Below are 19,025 nucleotides of genomic sequence, written 5' to 3' on the forward strand. Positions count from 1 at the left end.
CCAAAACTCTTGAAAGGAAGCATGGCCTCACAAAGTCCATAAGTTTCCTTTATAAACCAAACCAAGGACCTGCCACTTCTGTACCTATCCTCAAACCCTCCTCCTCTTCCTCACCTACTTCCTCCTCCTGCTTTCCAGGTGTTCAGCCTGGCAGAAGTGCTCAGAAATGGATGACAACCCCTAGCCAGGACAAAAGTAGGGGCCATACAAGGACAGGGAGGGCCTGTCCTCCCCACTCCAACACAGGTCACGACCTTTCCTCACTGATGATTCCCACTCATCGCTGCCGCAACCAACATCAGCAACTCACACCTGGATTCCAGTTAGACAAAACCAGATTGAGGGGAGGGAGGGGAAGTCAGTAAGTGACTCAGGCAACAGTCACATTTCCACCTGTAGGCTGAGCCAGGTACCAGCAGGAGTGTGCTCTCACAACAGGAGCAGCGAAGCCCATCGATGTAACAAGAGTCAATGGCACACCCTGTCCCCACCTCACAGGCACACTGGGTCAAGCTCTTAGATAGAAGTCCTGCTGCGTATGATGATAAACTCTGTAGGGCGCAGTTTTTTGTCTTATCAGGTCACACTTCTGTGCTTTTCAGGGGTCCAGGGCCCCAGAGAAAACACCAGCAACCCTGCTGAGAGGCCAAGGCTCGCATGGCCAGAGACAGCACTGCAGCCTCTCACGGGTAGGTGAGCAACCCCCTCCCCATCACATGCCTACAAGGAGCTTCCTGAGCCAAGCCTGGAAGGTCAGCAGGCTCTGGGACAGGGAGGTGGGCTCGCCCCCCAGAAAGAAGTACCTCCAAAAGCCAGCAGCTGATCCCTGGAAGACACAGATCCCGAAAGGAGGCGGAAGAAGGGCCTGAAGCCAAGAGCTGCCAGCGTGGACAAGCGGAGAAGAGGGCCAAGACTGGGCCCTGGAGATCGTAGCCCTTGTCTGCACTGGTGGCGACGCCCCCAGACCCTCAGAGTGAGTCCGGGACAAGGAAGAAGGGGCCTCCTCAGGGGGGTCCCCCACCACTCTGCCTGGGAAGCACCACCTTGCAGCATGGAAACAGTTCAGGGATAAGTGGGCCCCTGGGGTTCCTTGGCTGAGGCCCCACATGAAGCCTATAAGAACAAAGCTGAGGCCAGAGGAAGACAGCGGGGAAAGCTTGGCCAGGGCCCCCTGGGCACCCACAGTGACTCCTTGGTCCCTGCAACGCCACCACCCGAGGCCAGAGGTGGTGGGTGTGGAAGCAGCATGGGGGCCCCCAAATGGCCCCCTAATTTCACCTTCTCTGCCACTGGACCAGCCCAAGCCCTAGACACGCACTACGTCAAGGCTCAGCATGGGTGGGAGGGGCAGAGCCCCACGTGTGACTTCCTGGGGCTGGGGGCACAGATCCCCGACGTCCCACATAGCAGGCGCCGCCTGGCAGCCCAGCCCAGCCCAGCCCGGGTCCGGCAAGCCAGCAGAAGCAAAAACACAACTAAATCCAAAAAACACAGGAAAACAGACACAAGAAGTGACACTCACAGGTCAAAGGTCACCAGAAGCACCAGCACTTCACGGCTGCACAAAACCTCACCAGGCACGGACGACACCACGGCACCGGCAAGAGACGGAAGCAGGAAGGGCGAAGGAGTAAGTCACTTTCGGTACAATTGCAAAAGATATCAAAGAGGACGGCCTCTGGTCGGCTCACGGCTTGGCTTTTTTTTGTCTTTTTTAAACTAAGTTTTATAAATAATGTCTGATAACTCTGTGTATATAAAAACTAAACTCCAACAGCCACAAAGAGTTGTCCATAAGTTTACAAGAAAGGGATTTTTTTTTGTTTTTTGTTTTTTTTCTTTTTTTAAACTAGCAAAGTTTCTAATATACTTTCTTCCCTTTTCCATTTATATGGTCAAATGTTCTTCTTGCTTGTTCTTTTTTTTTTTAAAAGACAGTTTTATAAATACTTTGCAGCTCTTTTCTTCCTTTAGCTTTTAAACATATAATTTAATAACTTCGTAAAACGAACTTCTCTCTTTTAAATAAAGGGCTATATAACCACACAAATAGGTCATGTAAACAGTGACACGGGACCCATCGCAGGACACACGGTACACACCCTTCACGTAAGCTCACAACCAGTGATTTGGTCTCATTCAGCGCAACGGGTCAGGCTCACGTGCTGCAGACCCTGGCCCCTAGCCACATACACCCCCAGCGGCTTCGGTACCCAGGCTGGTGGCACACCCGCTCAGGGCACTCACGGACACCCTACTCTTCAGAGCAGAACCCATCTCTTTCAGCTGGGCTGAGCTGCCTGCCCCCTCTCAGCCCAGCAGCCACCCGAGCGTGAAGGGCAGACAGGAGCCCTCCCCACTCAGGGACACGCAAGGCCAGGGGGCTTGCTGGGTTGTGCGAGCACTTGCTCCTCCATTCTCACAGTGCCGGCTCTGGACTCCAAGCCTGCATGACCTTGGTACAAAGGGGGTTAGGGGCAACCCCACGTCACCGCCAAACTGACCAATCCCAACGTACAAAACACACTACGACAACTAGATCAAAGGGGCTCAGCCCAGTGCCCCTGGGGTGCAGGTTGTGCTTTGCAGGGAATGAAGGAGGGGGGGATGGGAAGGGAGAAGGGAGCGAAGGGAAGAGGAGAGAGAAGAGAAGAGAAGAGAAGAGAAGAGAAGAGAACGGAAAGGAAAGGAAAGGAAAGGAAAGGAAAGAGAGACGGGGCTGCCGAATTCACCATGTGCCTAGTGGCCCCTCGAAGACCCGCCTGGGCAAACATGCCTCGCATCCCTACGACCGGGCGTCCGTCTTGGACTTTACTATTGTGATGACACTGGTGGCGGCCACCTTGCCAGGGACGAGGGGCCCCAGGCCAGCGGCAAGGGGGCCCCGGGCCGGTGCCACAGGGCTACGGGCCACGGTCCTGGCGAAGTTCTGCAGGGCCTCGTACTTGGAGCGCAGGGCGTCGAGCTCCAGCTTCATGCTGGCGTTCTCGGAGGCCAGCTTCTCCACCTCCTGCTGCAGCTCCGCCTTCTGCTTCTCCAGCTCCTCCTTCTGGGTCACCCGCTTCACACGGCAGCTGGCGGCGTAGCCACGGTTCTTGAGCGTGCGCCTGCGCTGCTTCAGCTGGATGATCTCCTCCTTGGACAGGCCCCGCAGGTGCTGGTTCAGCTCCCGCACCGACATGGTCACCAGCTCCTCATCCGTCAGGCTGGTGCCATTCTCACCCGGCTCCCGCTTCACCTGGGGGTGGCACAGCACACAGGTCACGGCCAGGCAGGGACGCCTCCCCATGCCACTGAGCCCAGAACACCCTTCCCTGCTGCTCACCTTCAAGGCCTTGTTTCCTTTATTGGGGGTCGTCATAACCCGGGGGCACAGCGAGCAGGCACTCCTGCAAGACACGGAGCAGAGGTCAGGACCCCAGAGACCACTCCAGTTCACACTCTCACTCACACACACACACGCACACACACATGCATGAGCCTGCTGCCCAGGTGCCCAGCCCCCAATACCTGGTCGGAGGACAACCCTTGGCCTTGCCTCTCCCAAGCTGAGCTTCTCCCTGCCCACCCTGCCACTAGGGAACCAGGTGGGACGTCAGGAAGGCCCGATGGGGGAAGGGGAACTGAAGGCTGAAAGGGAAGCAGAGCAAGACAAAGGGGCTGGGGGAGAGATTAGGAGGACTAAGATGCGGGAGGGGGAAGCCTAGAAGGAAGCAGGGAGCTTTAAAAATAACCCCAGTGCTGCCCCAGAGCGCGGCTGTTCCTGGCGAGTCACGCTGACTCAGCACATCGCCACCTCCCTCACCAGGCGCTGGCACTCCCCAGGCCCGCCAGCCAACATCGCCCCAGGAGGGCCGCAGTCCTACAGCCTGCCCAACAGCAGGGACCCTGTGCATGCATATTCCAGGGTCCTACCTCCTATAGCTGCCTCCCCTAAGCCAGCCTGGGACAAAGCCCCCACTCCTTTGGAGGCTCAGGAGGACTGTCCCCACCAGGGACTCAGCCAGAGGGGAAGATGCGGGGCAGTTCTGATTCTCCCAGAGACTTCCAACTTTGAAGAGCTGGGAGTGGGTTGCCCAGCAAGTCTGGCTGTGTTGGCAGGATTGGCTGGGGAGTTCCCCACCTTGGAAGCAGCAGGCAATCCAGCTAGGAGGAGTCTGGCCCGAGGCCCCTCCGGCCCTCTCTGTCCACCTCCTCCACTGATGGAGTAACCATCCTGCCACACTGGGTTGCAGCATCTTGCACCCTGCCCCACCCCACCCAGGGTGTTTCACAAGGGCCCACAACTGGCCCCTGGGACCTGCTCAGCTGGAGGCAGGGGTGGTCAGCCCCTCTGGTCACTGACTGTGCTCTGGCCCCTGCCCAGCTTGGTGCCCACAGGGCCAGGGAACAAGAACAAAAGGGCTGGGAGGCCGGACCAGACAGTCAACTGCCACCCACTCAGTTGCCCCTCCAGCCCCCGACCTCACATTCTGTTTTCTGAAGCCCTGCCAAGGACACCTCCTCCCAGAAACCCTTCTGGGATTATGGGCTCAGTCCAGTCCCCACTAGACCCTTGGGCAAAGACTTCCCCACCACCATGCTTCTTTCCCGGTTAGAGGCAGGCAGGAAAGTGGCTGGAAGACAAGACACACTGCAGTCTCCTCCTGAGGAGCTGAGTGCTTCAGGCAATTCTGGCCTAGGGTGGAGGGTTCTCCCCTCATCAGATGCGGCTGAAGTGTGGGCTGGCTAGGTGGAGGCCTATGTTCCCACCAGGTAGAGACTCCACCTGACCCAGCCTTGCACCAGGAGGTGGACTATGGGCAAAGAGTAGGGAAGGAAGCCAGAGACATCTCCCCACTGCCAGGCCACAAGGAGCCTCAGACACAAGACCCCAAGGCTCCAGCCACTGGATTCTTCCAGATCAAAGGAAGAGGAAGACCCAAGCTGGAGGTGAGAAGGTCCTCTGGAGGTGTCTTTCCTGCAAGCTGGCCCCATGCCTGCCCTCAAAGCCAAGCCCTCAGGGGCTCCCCAGCCTTGAGCACAAGTCCGGGTGGAGGGACCTGCTCTGGCACTAGCTTTCCCCCATAATCCCCTCACCCGACTGCTATGCACAATGATATAATGGTGACTTCCTGAAGAGACCACACAGAAAAGTGCCGAGTGAGGCGGCTGGGAGCTGAAAAGTGCCTCCTCGACAGATTTCGCCCTGCGCAGAAGGCCTGAACTCAGCACAAGTGCAGCCAGTCGCCTCCTAATCAAAGGTGTGTGTGTGTGTGTGGGTGTGCAGTGGGGGAGGGGCATGGCTAAGCAAGCTAAGGCCTCCCGCCTCCTGGCCTGGCCTCTGCAACCCTGGGATTCACACTGCCCAGGCAGAGACAGCCGACAGGGACGGCTGGGAGGGATGCCCAGGGCACCTCCTGAAGTCAAAGGAAGGGGATCCCACAAGCTGGATCAAGAAGCTGGCCTCCCACCTCAGCCTACCTCCTGGTACTGAAGGCGGGTCAGAGCTGGGGCCCTGACATCCTTCACCCTCTTCTACCCCGGAGGCAGAGCCCATCTCATGGAAGAGGCACTCAGGCTGAGAGTAGGAAGGGAAGGAGGTTTGGGCAGCCCCACCCCCTTCTGCTGGGGCATGGACACTAGGCAGGAGGCCAGCCTGCCTGCCTTGCTCCTTTGTCCTGGCCTGCAGACCCCAGCAACCAGAACTCCAGGCTAGGTGTGGCCTTGACACTATGGCACCCGGGGCCAGGTGGGTCTCACTCTTGCCTGCCCTCCACACCCACCTCCTCCAGAAGCCCTCAGATACCAAAAGTCACTCTTTGAAAAGAATTTAAAACTTCATTTCCAATGAGGTCTAAGTGATTGAGAAGGCTTCAGGAAACACCTCTCCAGGACCCTGCATATTCCAAGGGCGTAAAATTCCAACCCAGAGGTCAAGTGAAGTCCTAAAACATCTAGCATCTATAAGCTCAGGATCCAGCGAGAGTGTGTTTTGTGTGCTGCCTGTGTGCTGGGGAGGCCATCCTAAGGGCAAACCACAGGGTCAGCCTAACCTAGTTATAAACCCCTCCTAGGAACCACCCATATGCCTCAGGATGGTGGCTCTGGCCACACCACCCTCGGTTGTCATTTCCTTAGAGTCCTGGGCCAGACACCCAGCAGGGTCACACTCTCTTTGCTAACTTCACGAAAAGACACCACCTCAGGTGCATACAATTTTGGGATGACTGGGAGCTGCATTCTGCCACCCCGGTGCCCTCCACACCAGCCCATCAGCTGCACCCTCAAAGCTCCCACCACCTGCAGCATCAACCCAGAGGCCAAGGCAGCTGGGGAGAGAGGGACGGCTGCTCCCCCGCTGTCTACACTTGATTCTCCCTGCTAAGTCCCGCTGCTTTCTCCTCGCCCTGCCCACTGTCACCCAGGACTTTCCCCCACTGCCTTCTTGTCTCGCTAGGGGCTGCCGGGCCGGCCCAGCCAGGCCAGTCACAGGAAAAGCCTACTTCCCCGCCCGGCCAGCACAGCCCACCTAAGCTCCTCCCCTCCTTTCACTCAGGGAACTATTTCCCAGTTTGGGAAACCGCGACCAAGACCAGCTGCCTGAGAAGAGCTGCCTGGGAGGGCGCGGACAGGCTTCACCTTCGGCCCCGGGAGAAAACCCGCCACGAGTCCCCTCCACTTACTTCCTCCTACTGCACTCTGGCTCAATCGGCGCGCGCGGCCCAAACTTGCACCGGCGGCCGGGGCCCCAGGGCCCGATCCCTCAGCCCCAGCCCCACGCGCGCCCGCCCGCCAGCCGGCCCTTCAGTCCCCGAGGCCCTCGCGCCTTTCCCCCCCGGCACCAGCTCGAGCATCGAGTGACCTCATGCTGATGACTCAGCAAGTCTCCCCCGGGCCCTGGCACGCGAGTGACGGAGCCGAGCCGGGGCGAGCAGGGTCTTCCCGGCCGCCCCCCGCGCGCCGCCTGCCCCTCCCCGGCCGCGCCAAGGACCCTTGCGCGCGGGCAGCGCCGACGCGGCCACCTGAGGAATCCGCGGCGCGGGGCCCGGCCCCCGCGCGGACCCCGGGGCGGCCCGCTCGACCCCACCCTTTCCTCCCGCCGCCCCGGCCGCCCCTCCCCCAGGACGCCCGGGCCTCCGCGAGTCGGCTCCGTACACGCCCGGCCCGCGCGCCGCCGCCGCCCGCGGCCCACCGCGGCACCCGGGCTGCAGGGCCGGGGCCGGCTCCCGGCCGGCGGGGAAAGCGAGGCACGGGCCGCCGGCAGGTGCGCGCAGATCCAGAGCCAGGACCCCGCCGCCCTCGGCGCCGCGGGAGGAGCCCGGCCCCCGCCCCTCGGCCCGCCGCCCCCCGTCCGCACTTACCACACTGCGGGCCCGGCGGGCCGAGGTCGGCGGGACGAGGCCGCGCGCTCCGAGGCCGCGCGGGGCGGGGGCCGGAGCGAGGGGTCCGGGCCCGGGGCTCGGGGGTGCTGGCCGCCTGGCGGGCCGGGCCGAGCGCGCTGGGAAGGCCGGGCCGGACCAGGCTCGGGATCCGCCGCCGCCGCCGCCGCTCCACAGACGTCACATGATGTTTGGTCACGTGGGCTCCATTCATGAAGCTGCGACGCGGCCGGCGGGCGCTTAAAGGGGAAGGCGGGGCGGCAGCGGTGGCCGGGGGCGGGGCGAGCGGGCCGCACTGCGCCTGCGCGTCCCGGCGCCGTCGCCCCTGGCAACGCGCCCCGCGCCCGGGCTGGCTCTTGCTGGCCTGGCCCCGAGTCCTGAGCGCCCGGGCCTCGAGGCCGCTGTGTTCTTGCGGTCCAAGGGCACGACCGAGGCCTAGGGGGCCGGGCGCAGGGGTCCCGCGCGCCGAGTCCCGCTTCGCGCTCCGTCCCGCAGGGCGCCGCGGGCCGCGTGCCCCGTCCTCTGCGAGGGCCCGCACCTGGAGTTCACTGGGGCGGCGCGTGATGGCGCGGGCGGCGGCTGCAGCCTGGGTCGCCGCGTGAACGCACCTTTCCTGTCCTGTTTCTTCGGCGTCTGGAACGTGGCTCCGGCCCACGTCTGCCTCTGCGCTCTCCGCGCGGGCCTTCGTTGCTGTTGAAAACTCCCAGAGGAGGGCGACCCAGGGAAAGAAGAGAACCTGGAGGGGTCCACTTTCCACTTGCAGTTTCTGGACTTCCTACTCACCCCTCTTCCCTTCTCAGGTGTAAGGCCAGGAGGGGTGACCCACCGCGCCAGGCTGTTGAGGTGACAGATGGAGAGGCAGGGACAGACTGTGGTCCTCATGGGGTTCAGTGCCAGTGCATGAACGACCAAGGTACGACAGAGGCCAACCCCAAAAGGCTGGGTGCAAAGGCATCAGAGGCTTCACTTGCGAGCCCCTGCCAGCCACCTCTCTCTGAGTCCCACAGCACATGTCCCACGTGCTCAGGAGGGCTGTGTGTGGTTCTTGCCGTTATGTGCTCCTGGCAGAAGTAGACAGCCAGAGACCTCTATCTCCCCATCCCTGCACTGGGTGTAGCGGAGCCTCACAGAGTAGACGGGCTTAATATGCTGGTCGCATGACTTCTAAAGTCCTCAACTCTTTTTTTTTTTTTTTCTTGAGACAGGGCCTTGCTCTGTCACCTGGGCTGGAGTGCAGTGGCGTCATCATAGCTCTACGCAACCTCTAACACCTGGGCTCAACTGAGCCTCCTTCCTCAGCCTGCCAAGTAGCTGGGTCTACAGGTGTGCACCACACACCCTGCTAAGTTCTTTTGACTTTTTGTGGAGATGGGGTCTCGCTGTCGTCCAGGCTGTTCTCATCAAACTCCTGAGCTCAAGTGATCCTCCCACCTAAGCCTCCCAGAGTGCTGGGATTAAGGCACAAACCGCTGCACCTGCCATCTCCCCTTAGCCTTGAAGGGCTGAACTCTTGTCTCCAAGTGTCCATCCACCCTCCTCACACGTGCCAAGCCCTACTTTTGCAGTGGCCCCATGGGGGTCTCTGGAAACAGGACCCTGTGGTGAAGTTCCTGGAAACCTCTTCTCGGGATTCCTGCCCATCCCCTCTCCCACCCGCAGGGGAGCCCACTGCAGACACCCAGCCCAGCTCCCCTCAGGCTCCTGTGTCCTCTGGAGGGAAGAGGCCTCATCTCACTGTGTACTCAGTACCCGCTGGTTGCCTGGAAAAGCAAGAGCACTCCTAGCCCTTGGAAAGGGCCTGCTGCCAACCCAGCCCTCAGTAGCTCCTCTGCTCTGGTGGGTCTCCTGGGAGGACTAATCTTGTGTGTCCACTTGACTGGGCTGCAGGGTGCCCAGATTATTTGGTCAAACGTTATTCTGAGTGTTTCTGGAAGGGTGTTTTGCATGACACTAGATTAGATTAACATTTTCACTGGTATAATAGCTTGCCCTCCATAATGCAGGTGAGCCTTGTGTAATCGCAGGCACAACTGGACTAGACGGAAGGCAGATCCTTCCCCAGTAGGGAGGTTTCTCCAGCAGGCTGCCTTCGGGCTTCACCTGCAACACCTGCTGCTCTGCTTGCAGGCCTCAGACAGGAGCATCCTGTCTGCTCCACCTGCCTGCTGGCCCTCTGGGTTGAACTTGCCAGCTTTTGTAACTGTGTGAACCAATTCCTTAGACTCTAATCTCTCCATATTTGTACATGGTCTGTGTGTGTGTCTTGTTTCTCCTGTCTCTCTGGAGAACCCTAGAACCCCTCTCTAGTGGGTTCCTTCCTCACCAGGAACCTGGCCCTGCCTGGCCTGAGCGCGTGGTGAGACATCAGCCTAACAGGCGGGGAGGGTGGAGGATGCAGCGGCTGGTGCCCCTCCCACAGCAGAGCACACCAAGCCCAGCCTGCAATGCCATCCTCCAGGCAGGCCTCTAACCACTGGGGCTCAGCTGCACCCCACCCTGGGAGCGGGAGACTCTCAGCCTCACTGGCCAGCCTGGCTGCCACGCGACCTCGGGGCTCTGGGGTGTGGGTCACTGGCTCAGCCTCTAGTATCCAACCCTCTAGCATAGGTAGAGGCCTCTCTCCACGCGTGACAAACAAAGAAGTCAGGGCACTGAGGGCTGGAAACCAATTTATATAGCCTAGAGGGCTGGAGTGACAGCATCCCGCCAGTTGGGCCAGGAACAGGATGGTGGCTTGAGTGCTGGTGGCTGCAGGAAGTTCATCGGTGGAGCCTTTTTCTCAAATGTTCCATGGGATCACGGGTGCTTGGCAACTGGCCAAGAAGAGCCATGGTCCCTTGTGCCTGGGACCCTCTGGGCCCCGTGCAGAAAGGACAGGCAACTTCCTGTGAGTAGGGGCAGGGAAGGGGCAGCAGGGGATGGGGAAGAGCCAAGCCCGAGCCAGCAGACACTGGAGGTAGGAATGGGTGAAGACCCTCCAGGCCTCCTGAGCTCCCAGAGGAAGGGGGTCCTGACTTGGTTTGGGGGCAGAGGAAAAGGGAGGCTGAGGTCAGAGAATCCACCTCTGTTCTCTGTTCTGGGCTGGGAAACACTTGGAGACCTGGAGATTTCCAGTGGGAAATGAGCGAGGTCACTGGCTCAGACCCCAGCTGACCCCTGAGCTGATCAGGGCCATAGGTGGCTGGCCACTGTGGGGATGCTCCGCATAGCCTAGCTAGAGACCCCCAGCACAGGAACTTTGAGTGAGGAGAGCAGAGAAAGTGGAGGCAGGATGATGGGCAGGCCGGATACATCAGTCCTTCTTGCCTGCTGGGGCCAGGCTGCGGGGGAACAGCTTGGTGTGGCCAGAAGGGGACAAAGAGGCCTCCGCAGGGGAGTCCAGCTTCACCTTGTCTAGGACAGTCTTCTTGATGGCGGCTGGCGAAACCTTCTCCTGGTCAGCCATGGACTGCAGCTCCCTGGAGAGGCAGTGAGGAGTTGGTCTGGGGCTCTCCCTCCTTCTGGAGCCCAAGTGGGCACCAGGGAAGAGGGAGCAAAGCACGCGGCACCCAGTGCCTGCTGGGCCAGGGGGTGCCTGTGCTGTCACCCCACCTCCGGGCCTTTGCACCTGCAGTCCCTCTGCCAGCTACACCCTCCCCGACATCATGCTGGCGCAGGGTCCCCACAGCTACCCACGGTGCCCCCAGACCCGAGCCCTCTTCACCAACTATGGGACACGTGCTCATGCCTGTCTCCCCTGAGGGCTGGTGCGGGGCGGGCAGGACTGGCGAACTCTCATGGCCATCAGGCAGGGCCACTCAGGGGTGTCTGAACTGGAGAGTGGCCACGCGATGAGGAAGATGCCCAGTCCACCCTGCACCCTGACCTGGGGACAGCAACTCCCAACTGCAGGATCCCAGGCAAGACACCAAGCTCTCTCCCCGCTGCCCTTTGGTTTTTTCCCAACTCTCACTCAGCTTCCCTCGTGCCAGAATGTCACTGCGTACCCGCTTGTCTAATTCACTCAATCCCTGGCAAGGCCAGGAGGAAGGAGTTGCAACCAGGCCCACAGAGGGTCCCTAACATGCCTGGCTACCACACTGGTCCAGCTCCCTGGCTTGTGTGGTCATCCTGGTCATGATGACAATGAAACTATAGGGGCACAGGGGTCGCCCAGAGGAGGCTGCCCATCACCTCTGTGAACATCCCCTTCTCAAAGAATGATGGAAGGTAGTGAGGGCACTGCAAGCTGTAACCTGGGGAACCAGTGCCCGGCCAGAGCTCAAAAAAAATCTGCCGAGTGAATGACTGGGCAGACGGGTGCAAGACCAAGGGCTCCACTCCACTGGGATGGGTGGCTGGGAGCGGGTCGCTGGGGGCCCACCGTGTCCGGATGCAGGAGGCCTCCACAGCATTGATGAGCAGGGAGCGGAAGCCCCCGCTCTCCAGCACGTGCAGGGCATGGATGGTGGCCCCGCCGGGAGAGCAGACGTTGTCCTTGAGCTGGCCCGGGTGCTGTTCTGAGGCCAGTAACATCTTGGCAGCACCCTGCAGCCAGAAAGAGGTTGACAGCCGTGGGGCACCCACCTGCCTCTGCAGGCCACTGCCCCCCGCCCCCAGCGCAGCCTCGGGGCCCTGCGAGGAGCAGCCTCCACAAGAGGGTCAGGAAACAAACTGACCAGTAGGGCCTGAGCCCCGAGGCGGACTGCCAGGCGCCTTGGAAGCCCCATCTTCACGCCCCCATCGGCCAGGGCATCCAGAGCTGTGAACGCCTGTGGGGGGAAAAGGCCCCTAAACCACTGTCCTGGGTCTCTCCTCTGCGCAGTGCCCTTGGGGCCTGGGGCAGGGAGGAGGGGGAGGAAGAGGGCAAAGCACCGGTTCCCACAGCCTTGGAGCCCTCACAGCGCCGCCCCCGCCTGGGGAGCAGGGACAGATGTACAGATGTCCTAGGAAGTGCCCACTACCGCCAGCTGCCCACAGTCCTCACGTAGGCAGGGCCACTGCCACTGAGCCCTGTGACGGCATCGATCAGGTCCTCTTCCACCTCCGTGCAGAAGCCCACACTGCCCAGGAGCTGCTCGAGGAGCCGGCCGTCCTCCACCTGAGCGTGTGTGCCCGTGGCGTACACGGTAACCCCCTCTCGCACCACAACTGGGGTGTTGGTCATGCAGCGGATGACCTTGGGGGCTGGCTGGAACACCCTCAGTTTCTGGAGGAGAAACCAGCTATGTCCACCCTGGCCTCAAGTGTGACGTGTCTACACAGTCCCCCCCCCCCGCCCCCGCAAAGTCCTGAGTTCTGCTGTGGGTCAGGTCACTGTACCCCTTTCACAGAAGAGAACTGAGCCTCGAGAGAGCCAAGGCACCTGCCCACCCTGCAGCACGCGCTTGCACCCCTCCCCAGACCCTGCCAGGCCCGGCCCTCAGAGCCCACCTTCTCAATGGAGCTGATGGTGACCCCAGCCGCGCAGGACACCACAATGTGCCTGTCCTCGATGTTGGCGCCAATCTCGTCCAGGATGAAGGGAATGATGTGCGGCTTCACGGCCAGGAACAGCACATCACTGTGCCGTACTGTCTCCTTGTTGTGGGGTGTCAGGTTCACCCCCAGCTTCTGCGAGGGGGGGCCACGGTGGGCTGAGCCTGCTCCTGTGGCTGTCTGGCCGACCCCCACCCCCGCCTCACCCTCCCAGTTTCCCCCAGCCATGAACCCTGCATGGAAAACAGCAGAGGCTCTGACCCTCCCTCAACTACCCTTCCTACCCAGAAATGTAGAAAGCATCCTGCTCTGGATTGTGTTCCTTTTGCGGACAAAAAAGGAACGCTCCATCTATGTCACAGCCCTGGCTTGCCCTACCCTGGACTGCAGCCCCCTCAGACCCCCAGCCTCCAGGTGTGGGGGGTGGTGTGCAGCTGGGTGGCTGCCCACCCTTGGATCGGAAACCCTGCCCGGCCTTGGCAAACCAAAGCTGTGCTCAGTCCCAGGTGTGCTGTTGGGCCTCTAGGCTGTGCCCCCAGAGGACCCCTGCTCAAACTTTAACCCCATGCAGGGAACCCCATTCCAACCAACACCCCCTCCCTCGGGAGTACACAAACCCACCACCCAGGTCCCAGAGAGCCTCCCACGAGAGCCACAGGCGCGGCAAGGAGGGTCTGCTCAACACCCCAGCCAAGGTCCCTGCTCACTAGGGTGGGGCTGCAGCACCTCCCCGCTCCTGGACCTCCACTGTCAGGAGAGTCACACCCCATGACCACCCTGGCCGGCCCTGTAGAGACTCAGCCTTCCTGCCTGTCCTCCAGCCTGCACCTACCCTGAGAGCAGACACCGTGGCCAGGTCCATGTCTGGGGAGCTAGCCATTATCTTGTGGGCAGCCAGGACACCTGTGGGGGGTCACAGTTCCTCCCTCAGGGCCAGTTCTGGTCTCCTTCCCCCACATTCCCAAGAAGAAGAGTGGAGAAAAATCCCACCTCCCCCTCCTAACCAGGCCCAAACATATGGAACCTGCCTTTTCCCACAGGACTGGCCCTGTGACCCACACCCCACGCAGCGCCCACCCAGGCCCGCGGCCTACCTGCTGCTGTGAAGCCCTTGGCCAGGGCAAAGGCCAACTGGCCAGCCCCAATGAAGCCCACGCTCATGATGTCCAGAGGCCCCCTGCCCACAGCCCTCAGGGCTGGCACGGCTCTGCGGGGACAACTGCGGGACGAGACCGGGCGGGACGGAGAGCACGTTCGGTGGGCAGTGCCGGGCTCGTCACTCCCCGGCGGCCGCGCGCCCCCCGCCCCGGCCCCGCCGGTCTGCTCCAACAGCCCCGCCCGGTAACTGCGCCAGGCTCTCCGCCCACAGCGGCCCCCGGCCTGCTGACGAGGGTCAGACCCCTCCGGAGGGGTCCAGGCGCCGAACGGTGGCGCCCCGGGGAAGGGGGAAGAGCCGGCTAGGACCCGGCGCCCGGGGGGCTCCGTCCGGACTCGGTCCGGACTCCCGCTCCGCCCGAGCAGGGGGCGCCCGTGCGCATCCCCTTCCGCCCCGCGGCCGCCGCCCGCCAGCCCCAGGCCCCGGACCCCAGCCCAGCTACCTGCGCAAGGCGCCCAGCCGCTGCTCCCGCCACGCCGCGCCCGCCACGCCGGCCACGCGGCACCGCGCCCGACAGCCCCGCCCCCGCCGCCTCAGCCAATCAGGAGGTGCGGCTGCTGGACGCCGGCCAATTGGGAGCTGCGGCGGCGCCCGGGGCAGTTGCATCATCCGCGCCCCCGCCCCCGCCGCGGCTGACCAACCCTGCTACCACGCGCGCCTTCCGCGGCCCCCAGGCCCGCGACCCCGAGACATGCGCCCCTCGGACCTGCGTCTCCCGGCGCGCCCCCTGGACCCGTGCCTCCCCCCGCGACCCCCGGACACGAGCCCCTCGGACCCACGTCTCCCCCCCACGACCCCCGGACACGCGCCCCCCACCCCGGGACCCGCACGTGGGGGCTGAGGGCTCCGAGCGAAGGGGGCGGCCCGAGGGGCCCTGCGAGGAGCTGCCCACGCGGGGCTCTGCCGTGCGCTCCCGCTGGGGGCCGGGGTCCCTGCGCTGGTGCTGCGCTCGCGGGAATGGGTACCTTTAACCGGCGCCGTCATTTCCAACGTTTTCTTTTTTTTTTTTCCTTATTTTGGGAGGGGGCAGGGTCAACAAATAATTTGCCGGTGAAAACATTTAAAATATGTCACTATTTTGATACTGCATTTTGTCTTTTTTTTTTTTTTTTTTTTTTGAGACAGAGCCTCACTCTGTTGCCCGGACTAGAGTGCCGTGGCATCAGCTTGGCTCACAGCAACCTCAGACTCCTGGGCTCCAGCAATCCTCCTGCCTCAGCCTCCCGAGTGGCTGGGACTACAGGCATGCGGCACCATGCCTGCTAATTTTTTCTCTATGGTTTTGGTTGTCCAGCTAATTTCTTTCTATTTTTTTCAGTAGAGATGAGGTCTCGCTCTTGCTCAGGCTGGTCTCGACGTCCTGAGCTCAAATAATCTGCCCGCTTCTGCCTCCCAGAGTGCTAGGATTACAAGTGTGACCCACTGTGCCCGGCCCATTTTGTCATTTTTAAATTTATTTCCTGCACCAGGAGGTTGAATGGCGCAGGTCTGTCTGGGTCTAGAAAGGCCCTTCAGAGACTCGTAAATTCTTCAAATCTCAAAATTGGGAGGTACCAGCGTAGTCTAGGTCAGGCCGCGCCATCCAGACCTCCTTCTGCCCACCTGGTGCTTTCTAGTCTGCAGAGTCTCAGGTGCAGGGCACCTTCGAGCACTGCACGACTCCGGGCCACTATCCGGACGTGGTGGTCACCTAATGAACAGAGGAGGCCGGTCCCCTGTGCTCCCCCAAATCCCTGACCTCTCCCTGCAGAGCCCGTGGAGTATTTTGGCCCTGGGTTTCAGGGAGTCTAAGGCTCTGGTCATTTCCCCCGAGGACACGCTCAGAGCATGTGGGCTTTGGGGTTGTCTGGGGTCCTGTCAGGAGCAGGACTAAGGGCAAAGTAAGAAGTGATCATTGACAGTCCAGCCCCCACCAAGGCCAGAGGTGAGCTGTTTTGTTTTCTGTTGTGTAGAGTCTTAACTGATATTGCAGCACAGGATTTTAGAACGGCAGGCACGTTTCTGCCCTGGAGGCAGGTGATTATCCACCTAGTGACCACCACTGACACTAGGACACTGCTCTAAAGTAACCACATGGACAGCAGTGAGTTTAGTCCCCACCTCCGAGGGAAGAGCTGTGTAAGTGCTTGTCCAGAAAGGACCATCCTCTGGTCCCGGGACCAAACCGCCCACAGCACTGACTTCGAGGTGAGCTTCCTGCGAGACCCAGGTGTCGCCCTGGGCGCCCTCCCCTCTCTGTCTCTCTCAGGACCTTTGAGATTCAGGTTGGGTGGGGTGCTGGGGGCAGAAGCCACTGGACAGGAAGGGAGTCCGGGAGCGGGTAACAGAATTTGGGCCAGCAGAGGAAGCACAGGGCAAAGCAGGGTCCCCCCGAGGCTGGTGGCCAGGCCTCCTGGGAGTTGGGGAGCACGTGGTCCGTATGTTCCTTTATCACCTGGTTAAATGGTCCCCGACCCCCAACCCTCAGCCAGCAGGGGCCTTCAGGACACCTGCAGACCCAGCAGCTCCCTGCCCCCATCAGGATCTACCATTGAGCCCAAAATACCACCCCTCCACGCAAAGGACATCAGGCCAGACCCTGCTTGTTGGCTGACCGGAGCGTGACCTCCCAGTGAGCAGGTGGAGGTCACTTGTCTCACATGCATGGCACCAGCACAGGTCCTGGCTTGGAGCCCGCAGAGCCCATGCTAGGGTCCACTGCACAGGAGGTGCAGCAACCCCTCTGTCCACGCCCATGCCTGGGACCCCTGGAGGCCTCCAGATGGGGGTGAGTGCTGAGGGTCCCTGAGAGGGGGAGGCTGAGCCAGACCTCCACTCCTCTCTGCCCACCTGGGCCTCACCCACCCAAGGGCAAGGACACCAGCTGCCCCTCCCTCAGGGGGCAAGCCCAGCCGTGCCTGCAGCTCAGAGCGTGGGCACCCCAAGGGCCACTTCCCTCCTCATCCAGGCCCTTTTTCCAAGTGTGCTGGGAAGGGTGGCCCAGGAGGTACAAGTGGCCACAGCCCCTCGGTAGAGACTTCTCAGCCAGAACCAGGGTGCTCATCCACACTGACATTTATTTCCTGCTCCACAACCTGGGCCCAGTCAATGGCCTGAGGGGCAGCTGTGCTGCTGCCCCCAGGCTGGGCTCGGGGTGGCTGGTGGGCTTGGTCTAGGTTGGTCCAGTCCAGGTTCTCATGCAGGAGGAGCTGGCTGGAGCGCAGGGGATGCTGGCCCTGGTGGCTGGGCAGCAGGACACCTGCACGGAGGTGTGCAGTGCCCCAGCTTTGACCCAGAGGCTGCCCCACGCCAGGCTCTTGCCTGGACCAGGCTGCAGCCAAAGCTGCTATGTCACAGCCGAGGGTGGGCGTCCAGGTGGCAGCCCTGTGACTGGGTTGGAACGAGCTCCTCCCCGGCACGCCATGGTCCTAGTGGTGCTGCTGGCCTCTGTGGGGCCTTCCAGGCTACCTGTGCCACCTACAGCCCAAGGGTCCCCCAGGAGGCAGCCCTGTGAGACACAGCACAGTCCTCCTCTGCTTCCAACGCTGTGGCCACTGGGAGGCTCCCCAGAGGGGGTGAGGTCAGTCCAGATTTCACGGCTGCTGTGCCAGCTGACAGCCTGCAGACAGGGCTCTCCTCCCAGCGTTCCGGAGCTGCCCCTTCACACCCCTCCCTCAGCTGACTTGGCTCTGGTGCTCTCCTGGGTCCATTTCCAGCCCTTTCCTGCAAGTCTGGAAGTCATTTCTTTTTCAACTTGTATTGCCCAGCCTGTGCGTGGTCCCCAGATACTGACAGATGTACTGAGAGCCTCTTACTAGCCTCAGGGTTTCCAACTGCAAAATGGGTAGTGACAACACTTAAGATTTCCCATGTGGTACAGCGACCTGCGCTGAGCCCAGGGAGGGCTGGGAGATGGCCAGAGGGGGAAAGAGATGGGAGCCTTGGGCTGCGAGAGGGGAGGCTCCGCCCCTCTGCCCTGCCTCTGCCACAAGTGCAGCAGCCAGCACGTCCCATTGCGGCACCGCGTCTGCCCTGCGCCCCCAGCTGCCCTCCTGCTTTCTCCCTGAGGTCTCCATTCACCTGGCTCAGCCTCACAGTACCTGGTGCCCCCGGCAGAGAGTGCAGGCGGGTGGGCTGCTGCCGCCGGGCTACAGGGTGGGCACAAAGCGGATCCTCTGGGAGTAGGCCAGGTCTGCGACGTAGAGCAGCAGGTTGACGTAGGTGAAGACGGCCACCACCAGCTGGCTGTCCCAGGGGCATCTGCCGCGCGGGCAGTCGGGCGGCCGGCCGGGCTCACCGTACTTGGGGTCGAAACAGAAGACGGGCCAGATCACGGCGGCACTGAGGTACAGCAGCACGGCCAGGAAGGTGTACACCACCACCAGGCGGTCAAAGGGGAAGCCCAGGCCCCCCGTGTGGCCCATCACGCTCAGGGCCACCACGGCCACCGTGGCCAGGAAGCACAGGCTGTAGACGGCCACACACCACTGGGTGGCCGCATAGCGTCCGTAGCGGCTGTCGTGAACCAGTGCCCCAAAAATGATGCAGGCCACGAAGGCCTGGACAATCTTGAGCAGCCCTGACACTGTGGCCATGTAGCTGGCCACCTGGCCGGGCCGGGCCCGCGTCAGGGCCACCTCCGTAGCATAGGCCAGGAAGAGGAGTCCAGCGAAGACGCTGGCCGCCAGGCGGAAGTCCCTGGCGGCACAGCCGGCGGGCTCAGGCGGGCACTGCCACCGTGTGAAGTACAGCGGGTACACGACCGCGGCCGTGGCACTCAGCAGGGTGGCCAGCATGGCGAAGGCCGCCGTGAAGTTGCCCCAGGAGAGCCGCAGGCAGCCGTGGAGCCGTGTGAACTCGCAGGCCACCACCAGCACAGAGAGGGCGAAGCAGAAGCCCCAGGCAGCCATGCAGAAGGTGCCCTGCACGCCCGAGAAGCCTCCCCTGTGCGCCACCAGGCTGAAGGTGGTGCAGCCGAAGGCCAGCTGCAGCACGCGGGCTGTGCCCACGGGGGACGTCACAGCGCCCAGGTGTAGGTATGCACCCCCGGGGGGCTCCATGGTGCTGCCCAT

General features: G+C 61.9%; 3 protein-coding genes across 8 annotated transcripts; all 3 read right to left on the reverse strand.

The window, feature by feature from the left end:
• Positions 1 to 1,847: 1,847 nt before the first annotated feature.
• Positions 1,848 to 7,406, reverse strand: MAFG (MAF bZIP transcription factor G). 5 transcript variants are annotated; one of them, XM_045569735.1, is made up of 3 exons: positions 7,344 to 7,406; positions 3,326 to 3,389; positions 1,848 to 3,238 (listed from the first exon to the last, which is right to left on the reverse strand). In XM_045569735.1, the coding sequence occupies exons 2-3, from the start codon at positions 3,359 to 3,361 to the stop codon at positions 2,786 to 2,788; spliced, it is 489 nt and encodes a 162-aa protein (XP_045425691.1). In that variant the 5' UTR covers positions 3,362 to 3,389; positions 7,344 to 7,406; the 3' UTR covers positions 1,848 to 2,785. The 5 variants fall into 5 exon arrangements, with proteins under 5 accessions (XP_045425691.1, XP_045425693.1, XP_045425692.1 ...); XM_045569737.1 differs by lacking the exon at positions 7,344 to 7,406 and adding an exon at positions 5,464 to 5,549; XM_045569736.1 differs by lacking the exon at positions 7,344 to 7,406 and adding an exon at positions 4,124 to 4,218.
• A 2,607-nt stretch (positions 7,407 to 10,013) lies between these two features.
• On the reverse strand, positions 10,014 to 14,464 carry PYCR1 (pyrroline-5-carboxylate reductase 1). 2 transcript variants are annotated; one of them, XM_045569733.1, is made up of 8 exons: positions 14,417 to 14,464; positions 13,913 to 14,037; positions 13,651 to 13,721; positions 12,774 to 12,953; positions 12,328 to 12,549; positions 12,020 to 12,112; positions 11,725 to 11,888; positions 10,014 to 10,819 (listed from the first exon to the last, which is right to left on the reverse strand). In XM_045569733.1, exons 2-8 carry the CDS (start codon positions 13,977 to 13,979, stop codon positions 10,654 to 10,656), a joined length of 963 nt encoding a protein of 320 aa, XP_045425689.1. In that variant the 5' UTR covers positions 13,980 to 14,037; positions 14,417 to 14,464; the 3' UTR covers positions 10,014 to 10,653. The 2 variants fall into 2 exon arrangements, with proteins under 2 accessions (XP_045425689.1, XP_045425688.1); XM_045569732.1 differs by lacking the exon at positions 12,328 to 12,549 and having other exon boundaries at positions 14,417 to 14,454.
• A 2,554-nt stretch (positions 14,465 to 17,018) lies between these two features.
• MYADML2 (myeloid associated differentiation marker like 2) lies at positions 17,019 to 19,025 on the reverse strand. The gene has a single exon (XM_045569730.1). It carries the CDS (start codon positions 19,023 to 19,025, stop codon positions 18,102 to 18,104), a length of 924 nt encoding a protein of 307 aa, XP_045425686.1. The 3' UTR covers positions 17,019 to 18,101.

This window comes from Lemur catta, chromosome 15 (assembly GCF_020740605.2).
Source record: "Lemur catta isolate mLemCat1 chromosome 15, mLemCat1.pri, whole genome shotgun sequence".
Classification (NCBI taxonomy): domain Eukaryota; kingdom Metazoa; phylum Chordata; class Mammalia; order Primates; family Lemuridae; genus Lemur; species Lemur catta.

Bases quoted from the DNA above. Each gene is read 5' to 3' on its own strand.
- MYADML2 (XM_045569730.1), bottom strand. From the start codon at position 19,025: ATGGGCAGCACCATGGAGCCCCCCGGGGGTGCATACCTACACCTGGGC.
- MAFG (XM_045569735.1), bottom strand. From the start codon at position 3,361: ATGACGACCCCCAATAAAGGAAACAAGGCCTTGAAG. The intron at 3,239-3,325 runs GTGAGCAGCAGG...TGCCACCCCCAG, and splicing joins AAGGAAACAAGGCCTTGAAG to GTGAAGCGGGAGCCGGGTGA.
- PYCR1 (XM_045569733.1), bottom strand. From the start codon at position 13,979: ATGAGCGTGGGCTTCATTGGGGCTGGCCAGTTGGCCTTTGCCCTGGCC. The intron at 12,954-13,650 runs GTAGGTGCAGGC...CCCCCCTCGCAG, and splicing joins CCACGGTGTCTGCTCTCAGG to AAGCTGGGGGTGAACCTGAC. The intron at 12,550-12,773 runs GTGGGCTCTGAG...TTTCTCCTCCAG, and splicing joins CCATCAGCTCCATTGAGAAG to AAACTGAGGGTGTTCCAGCC.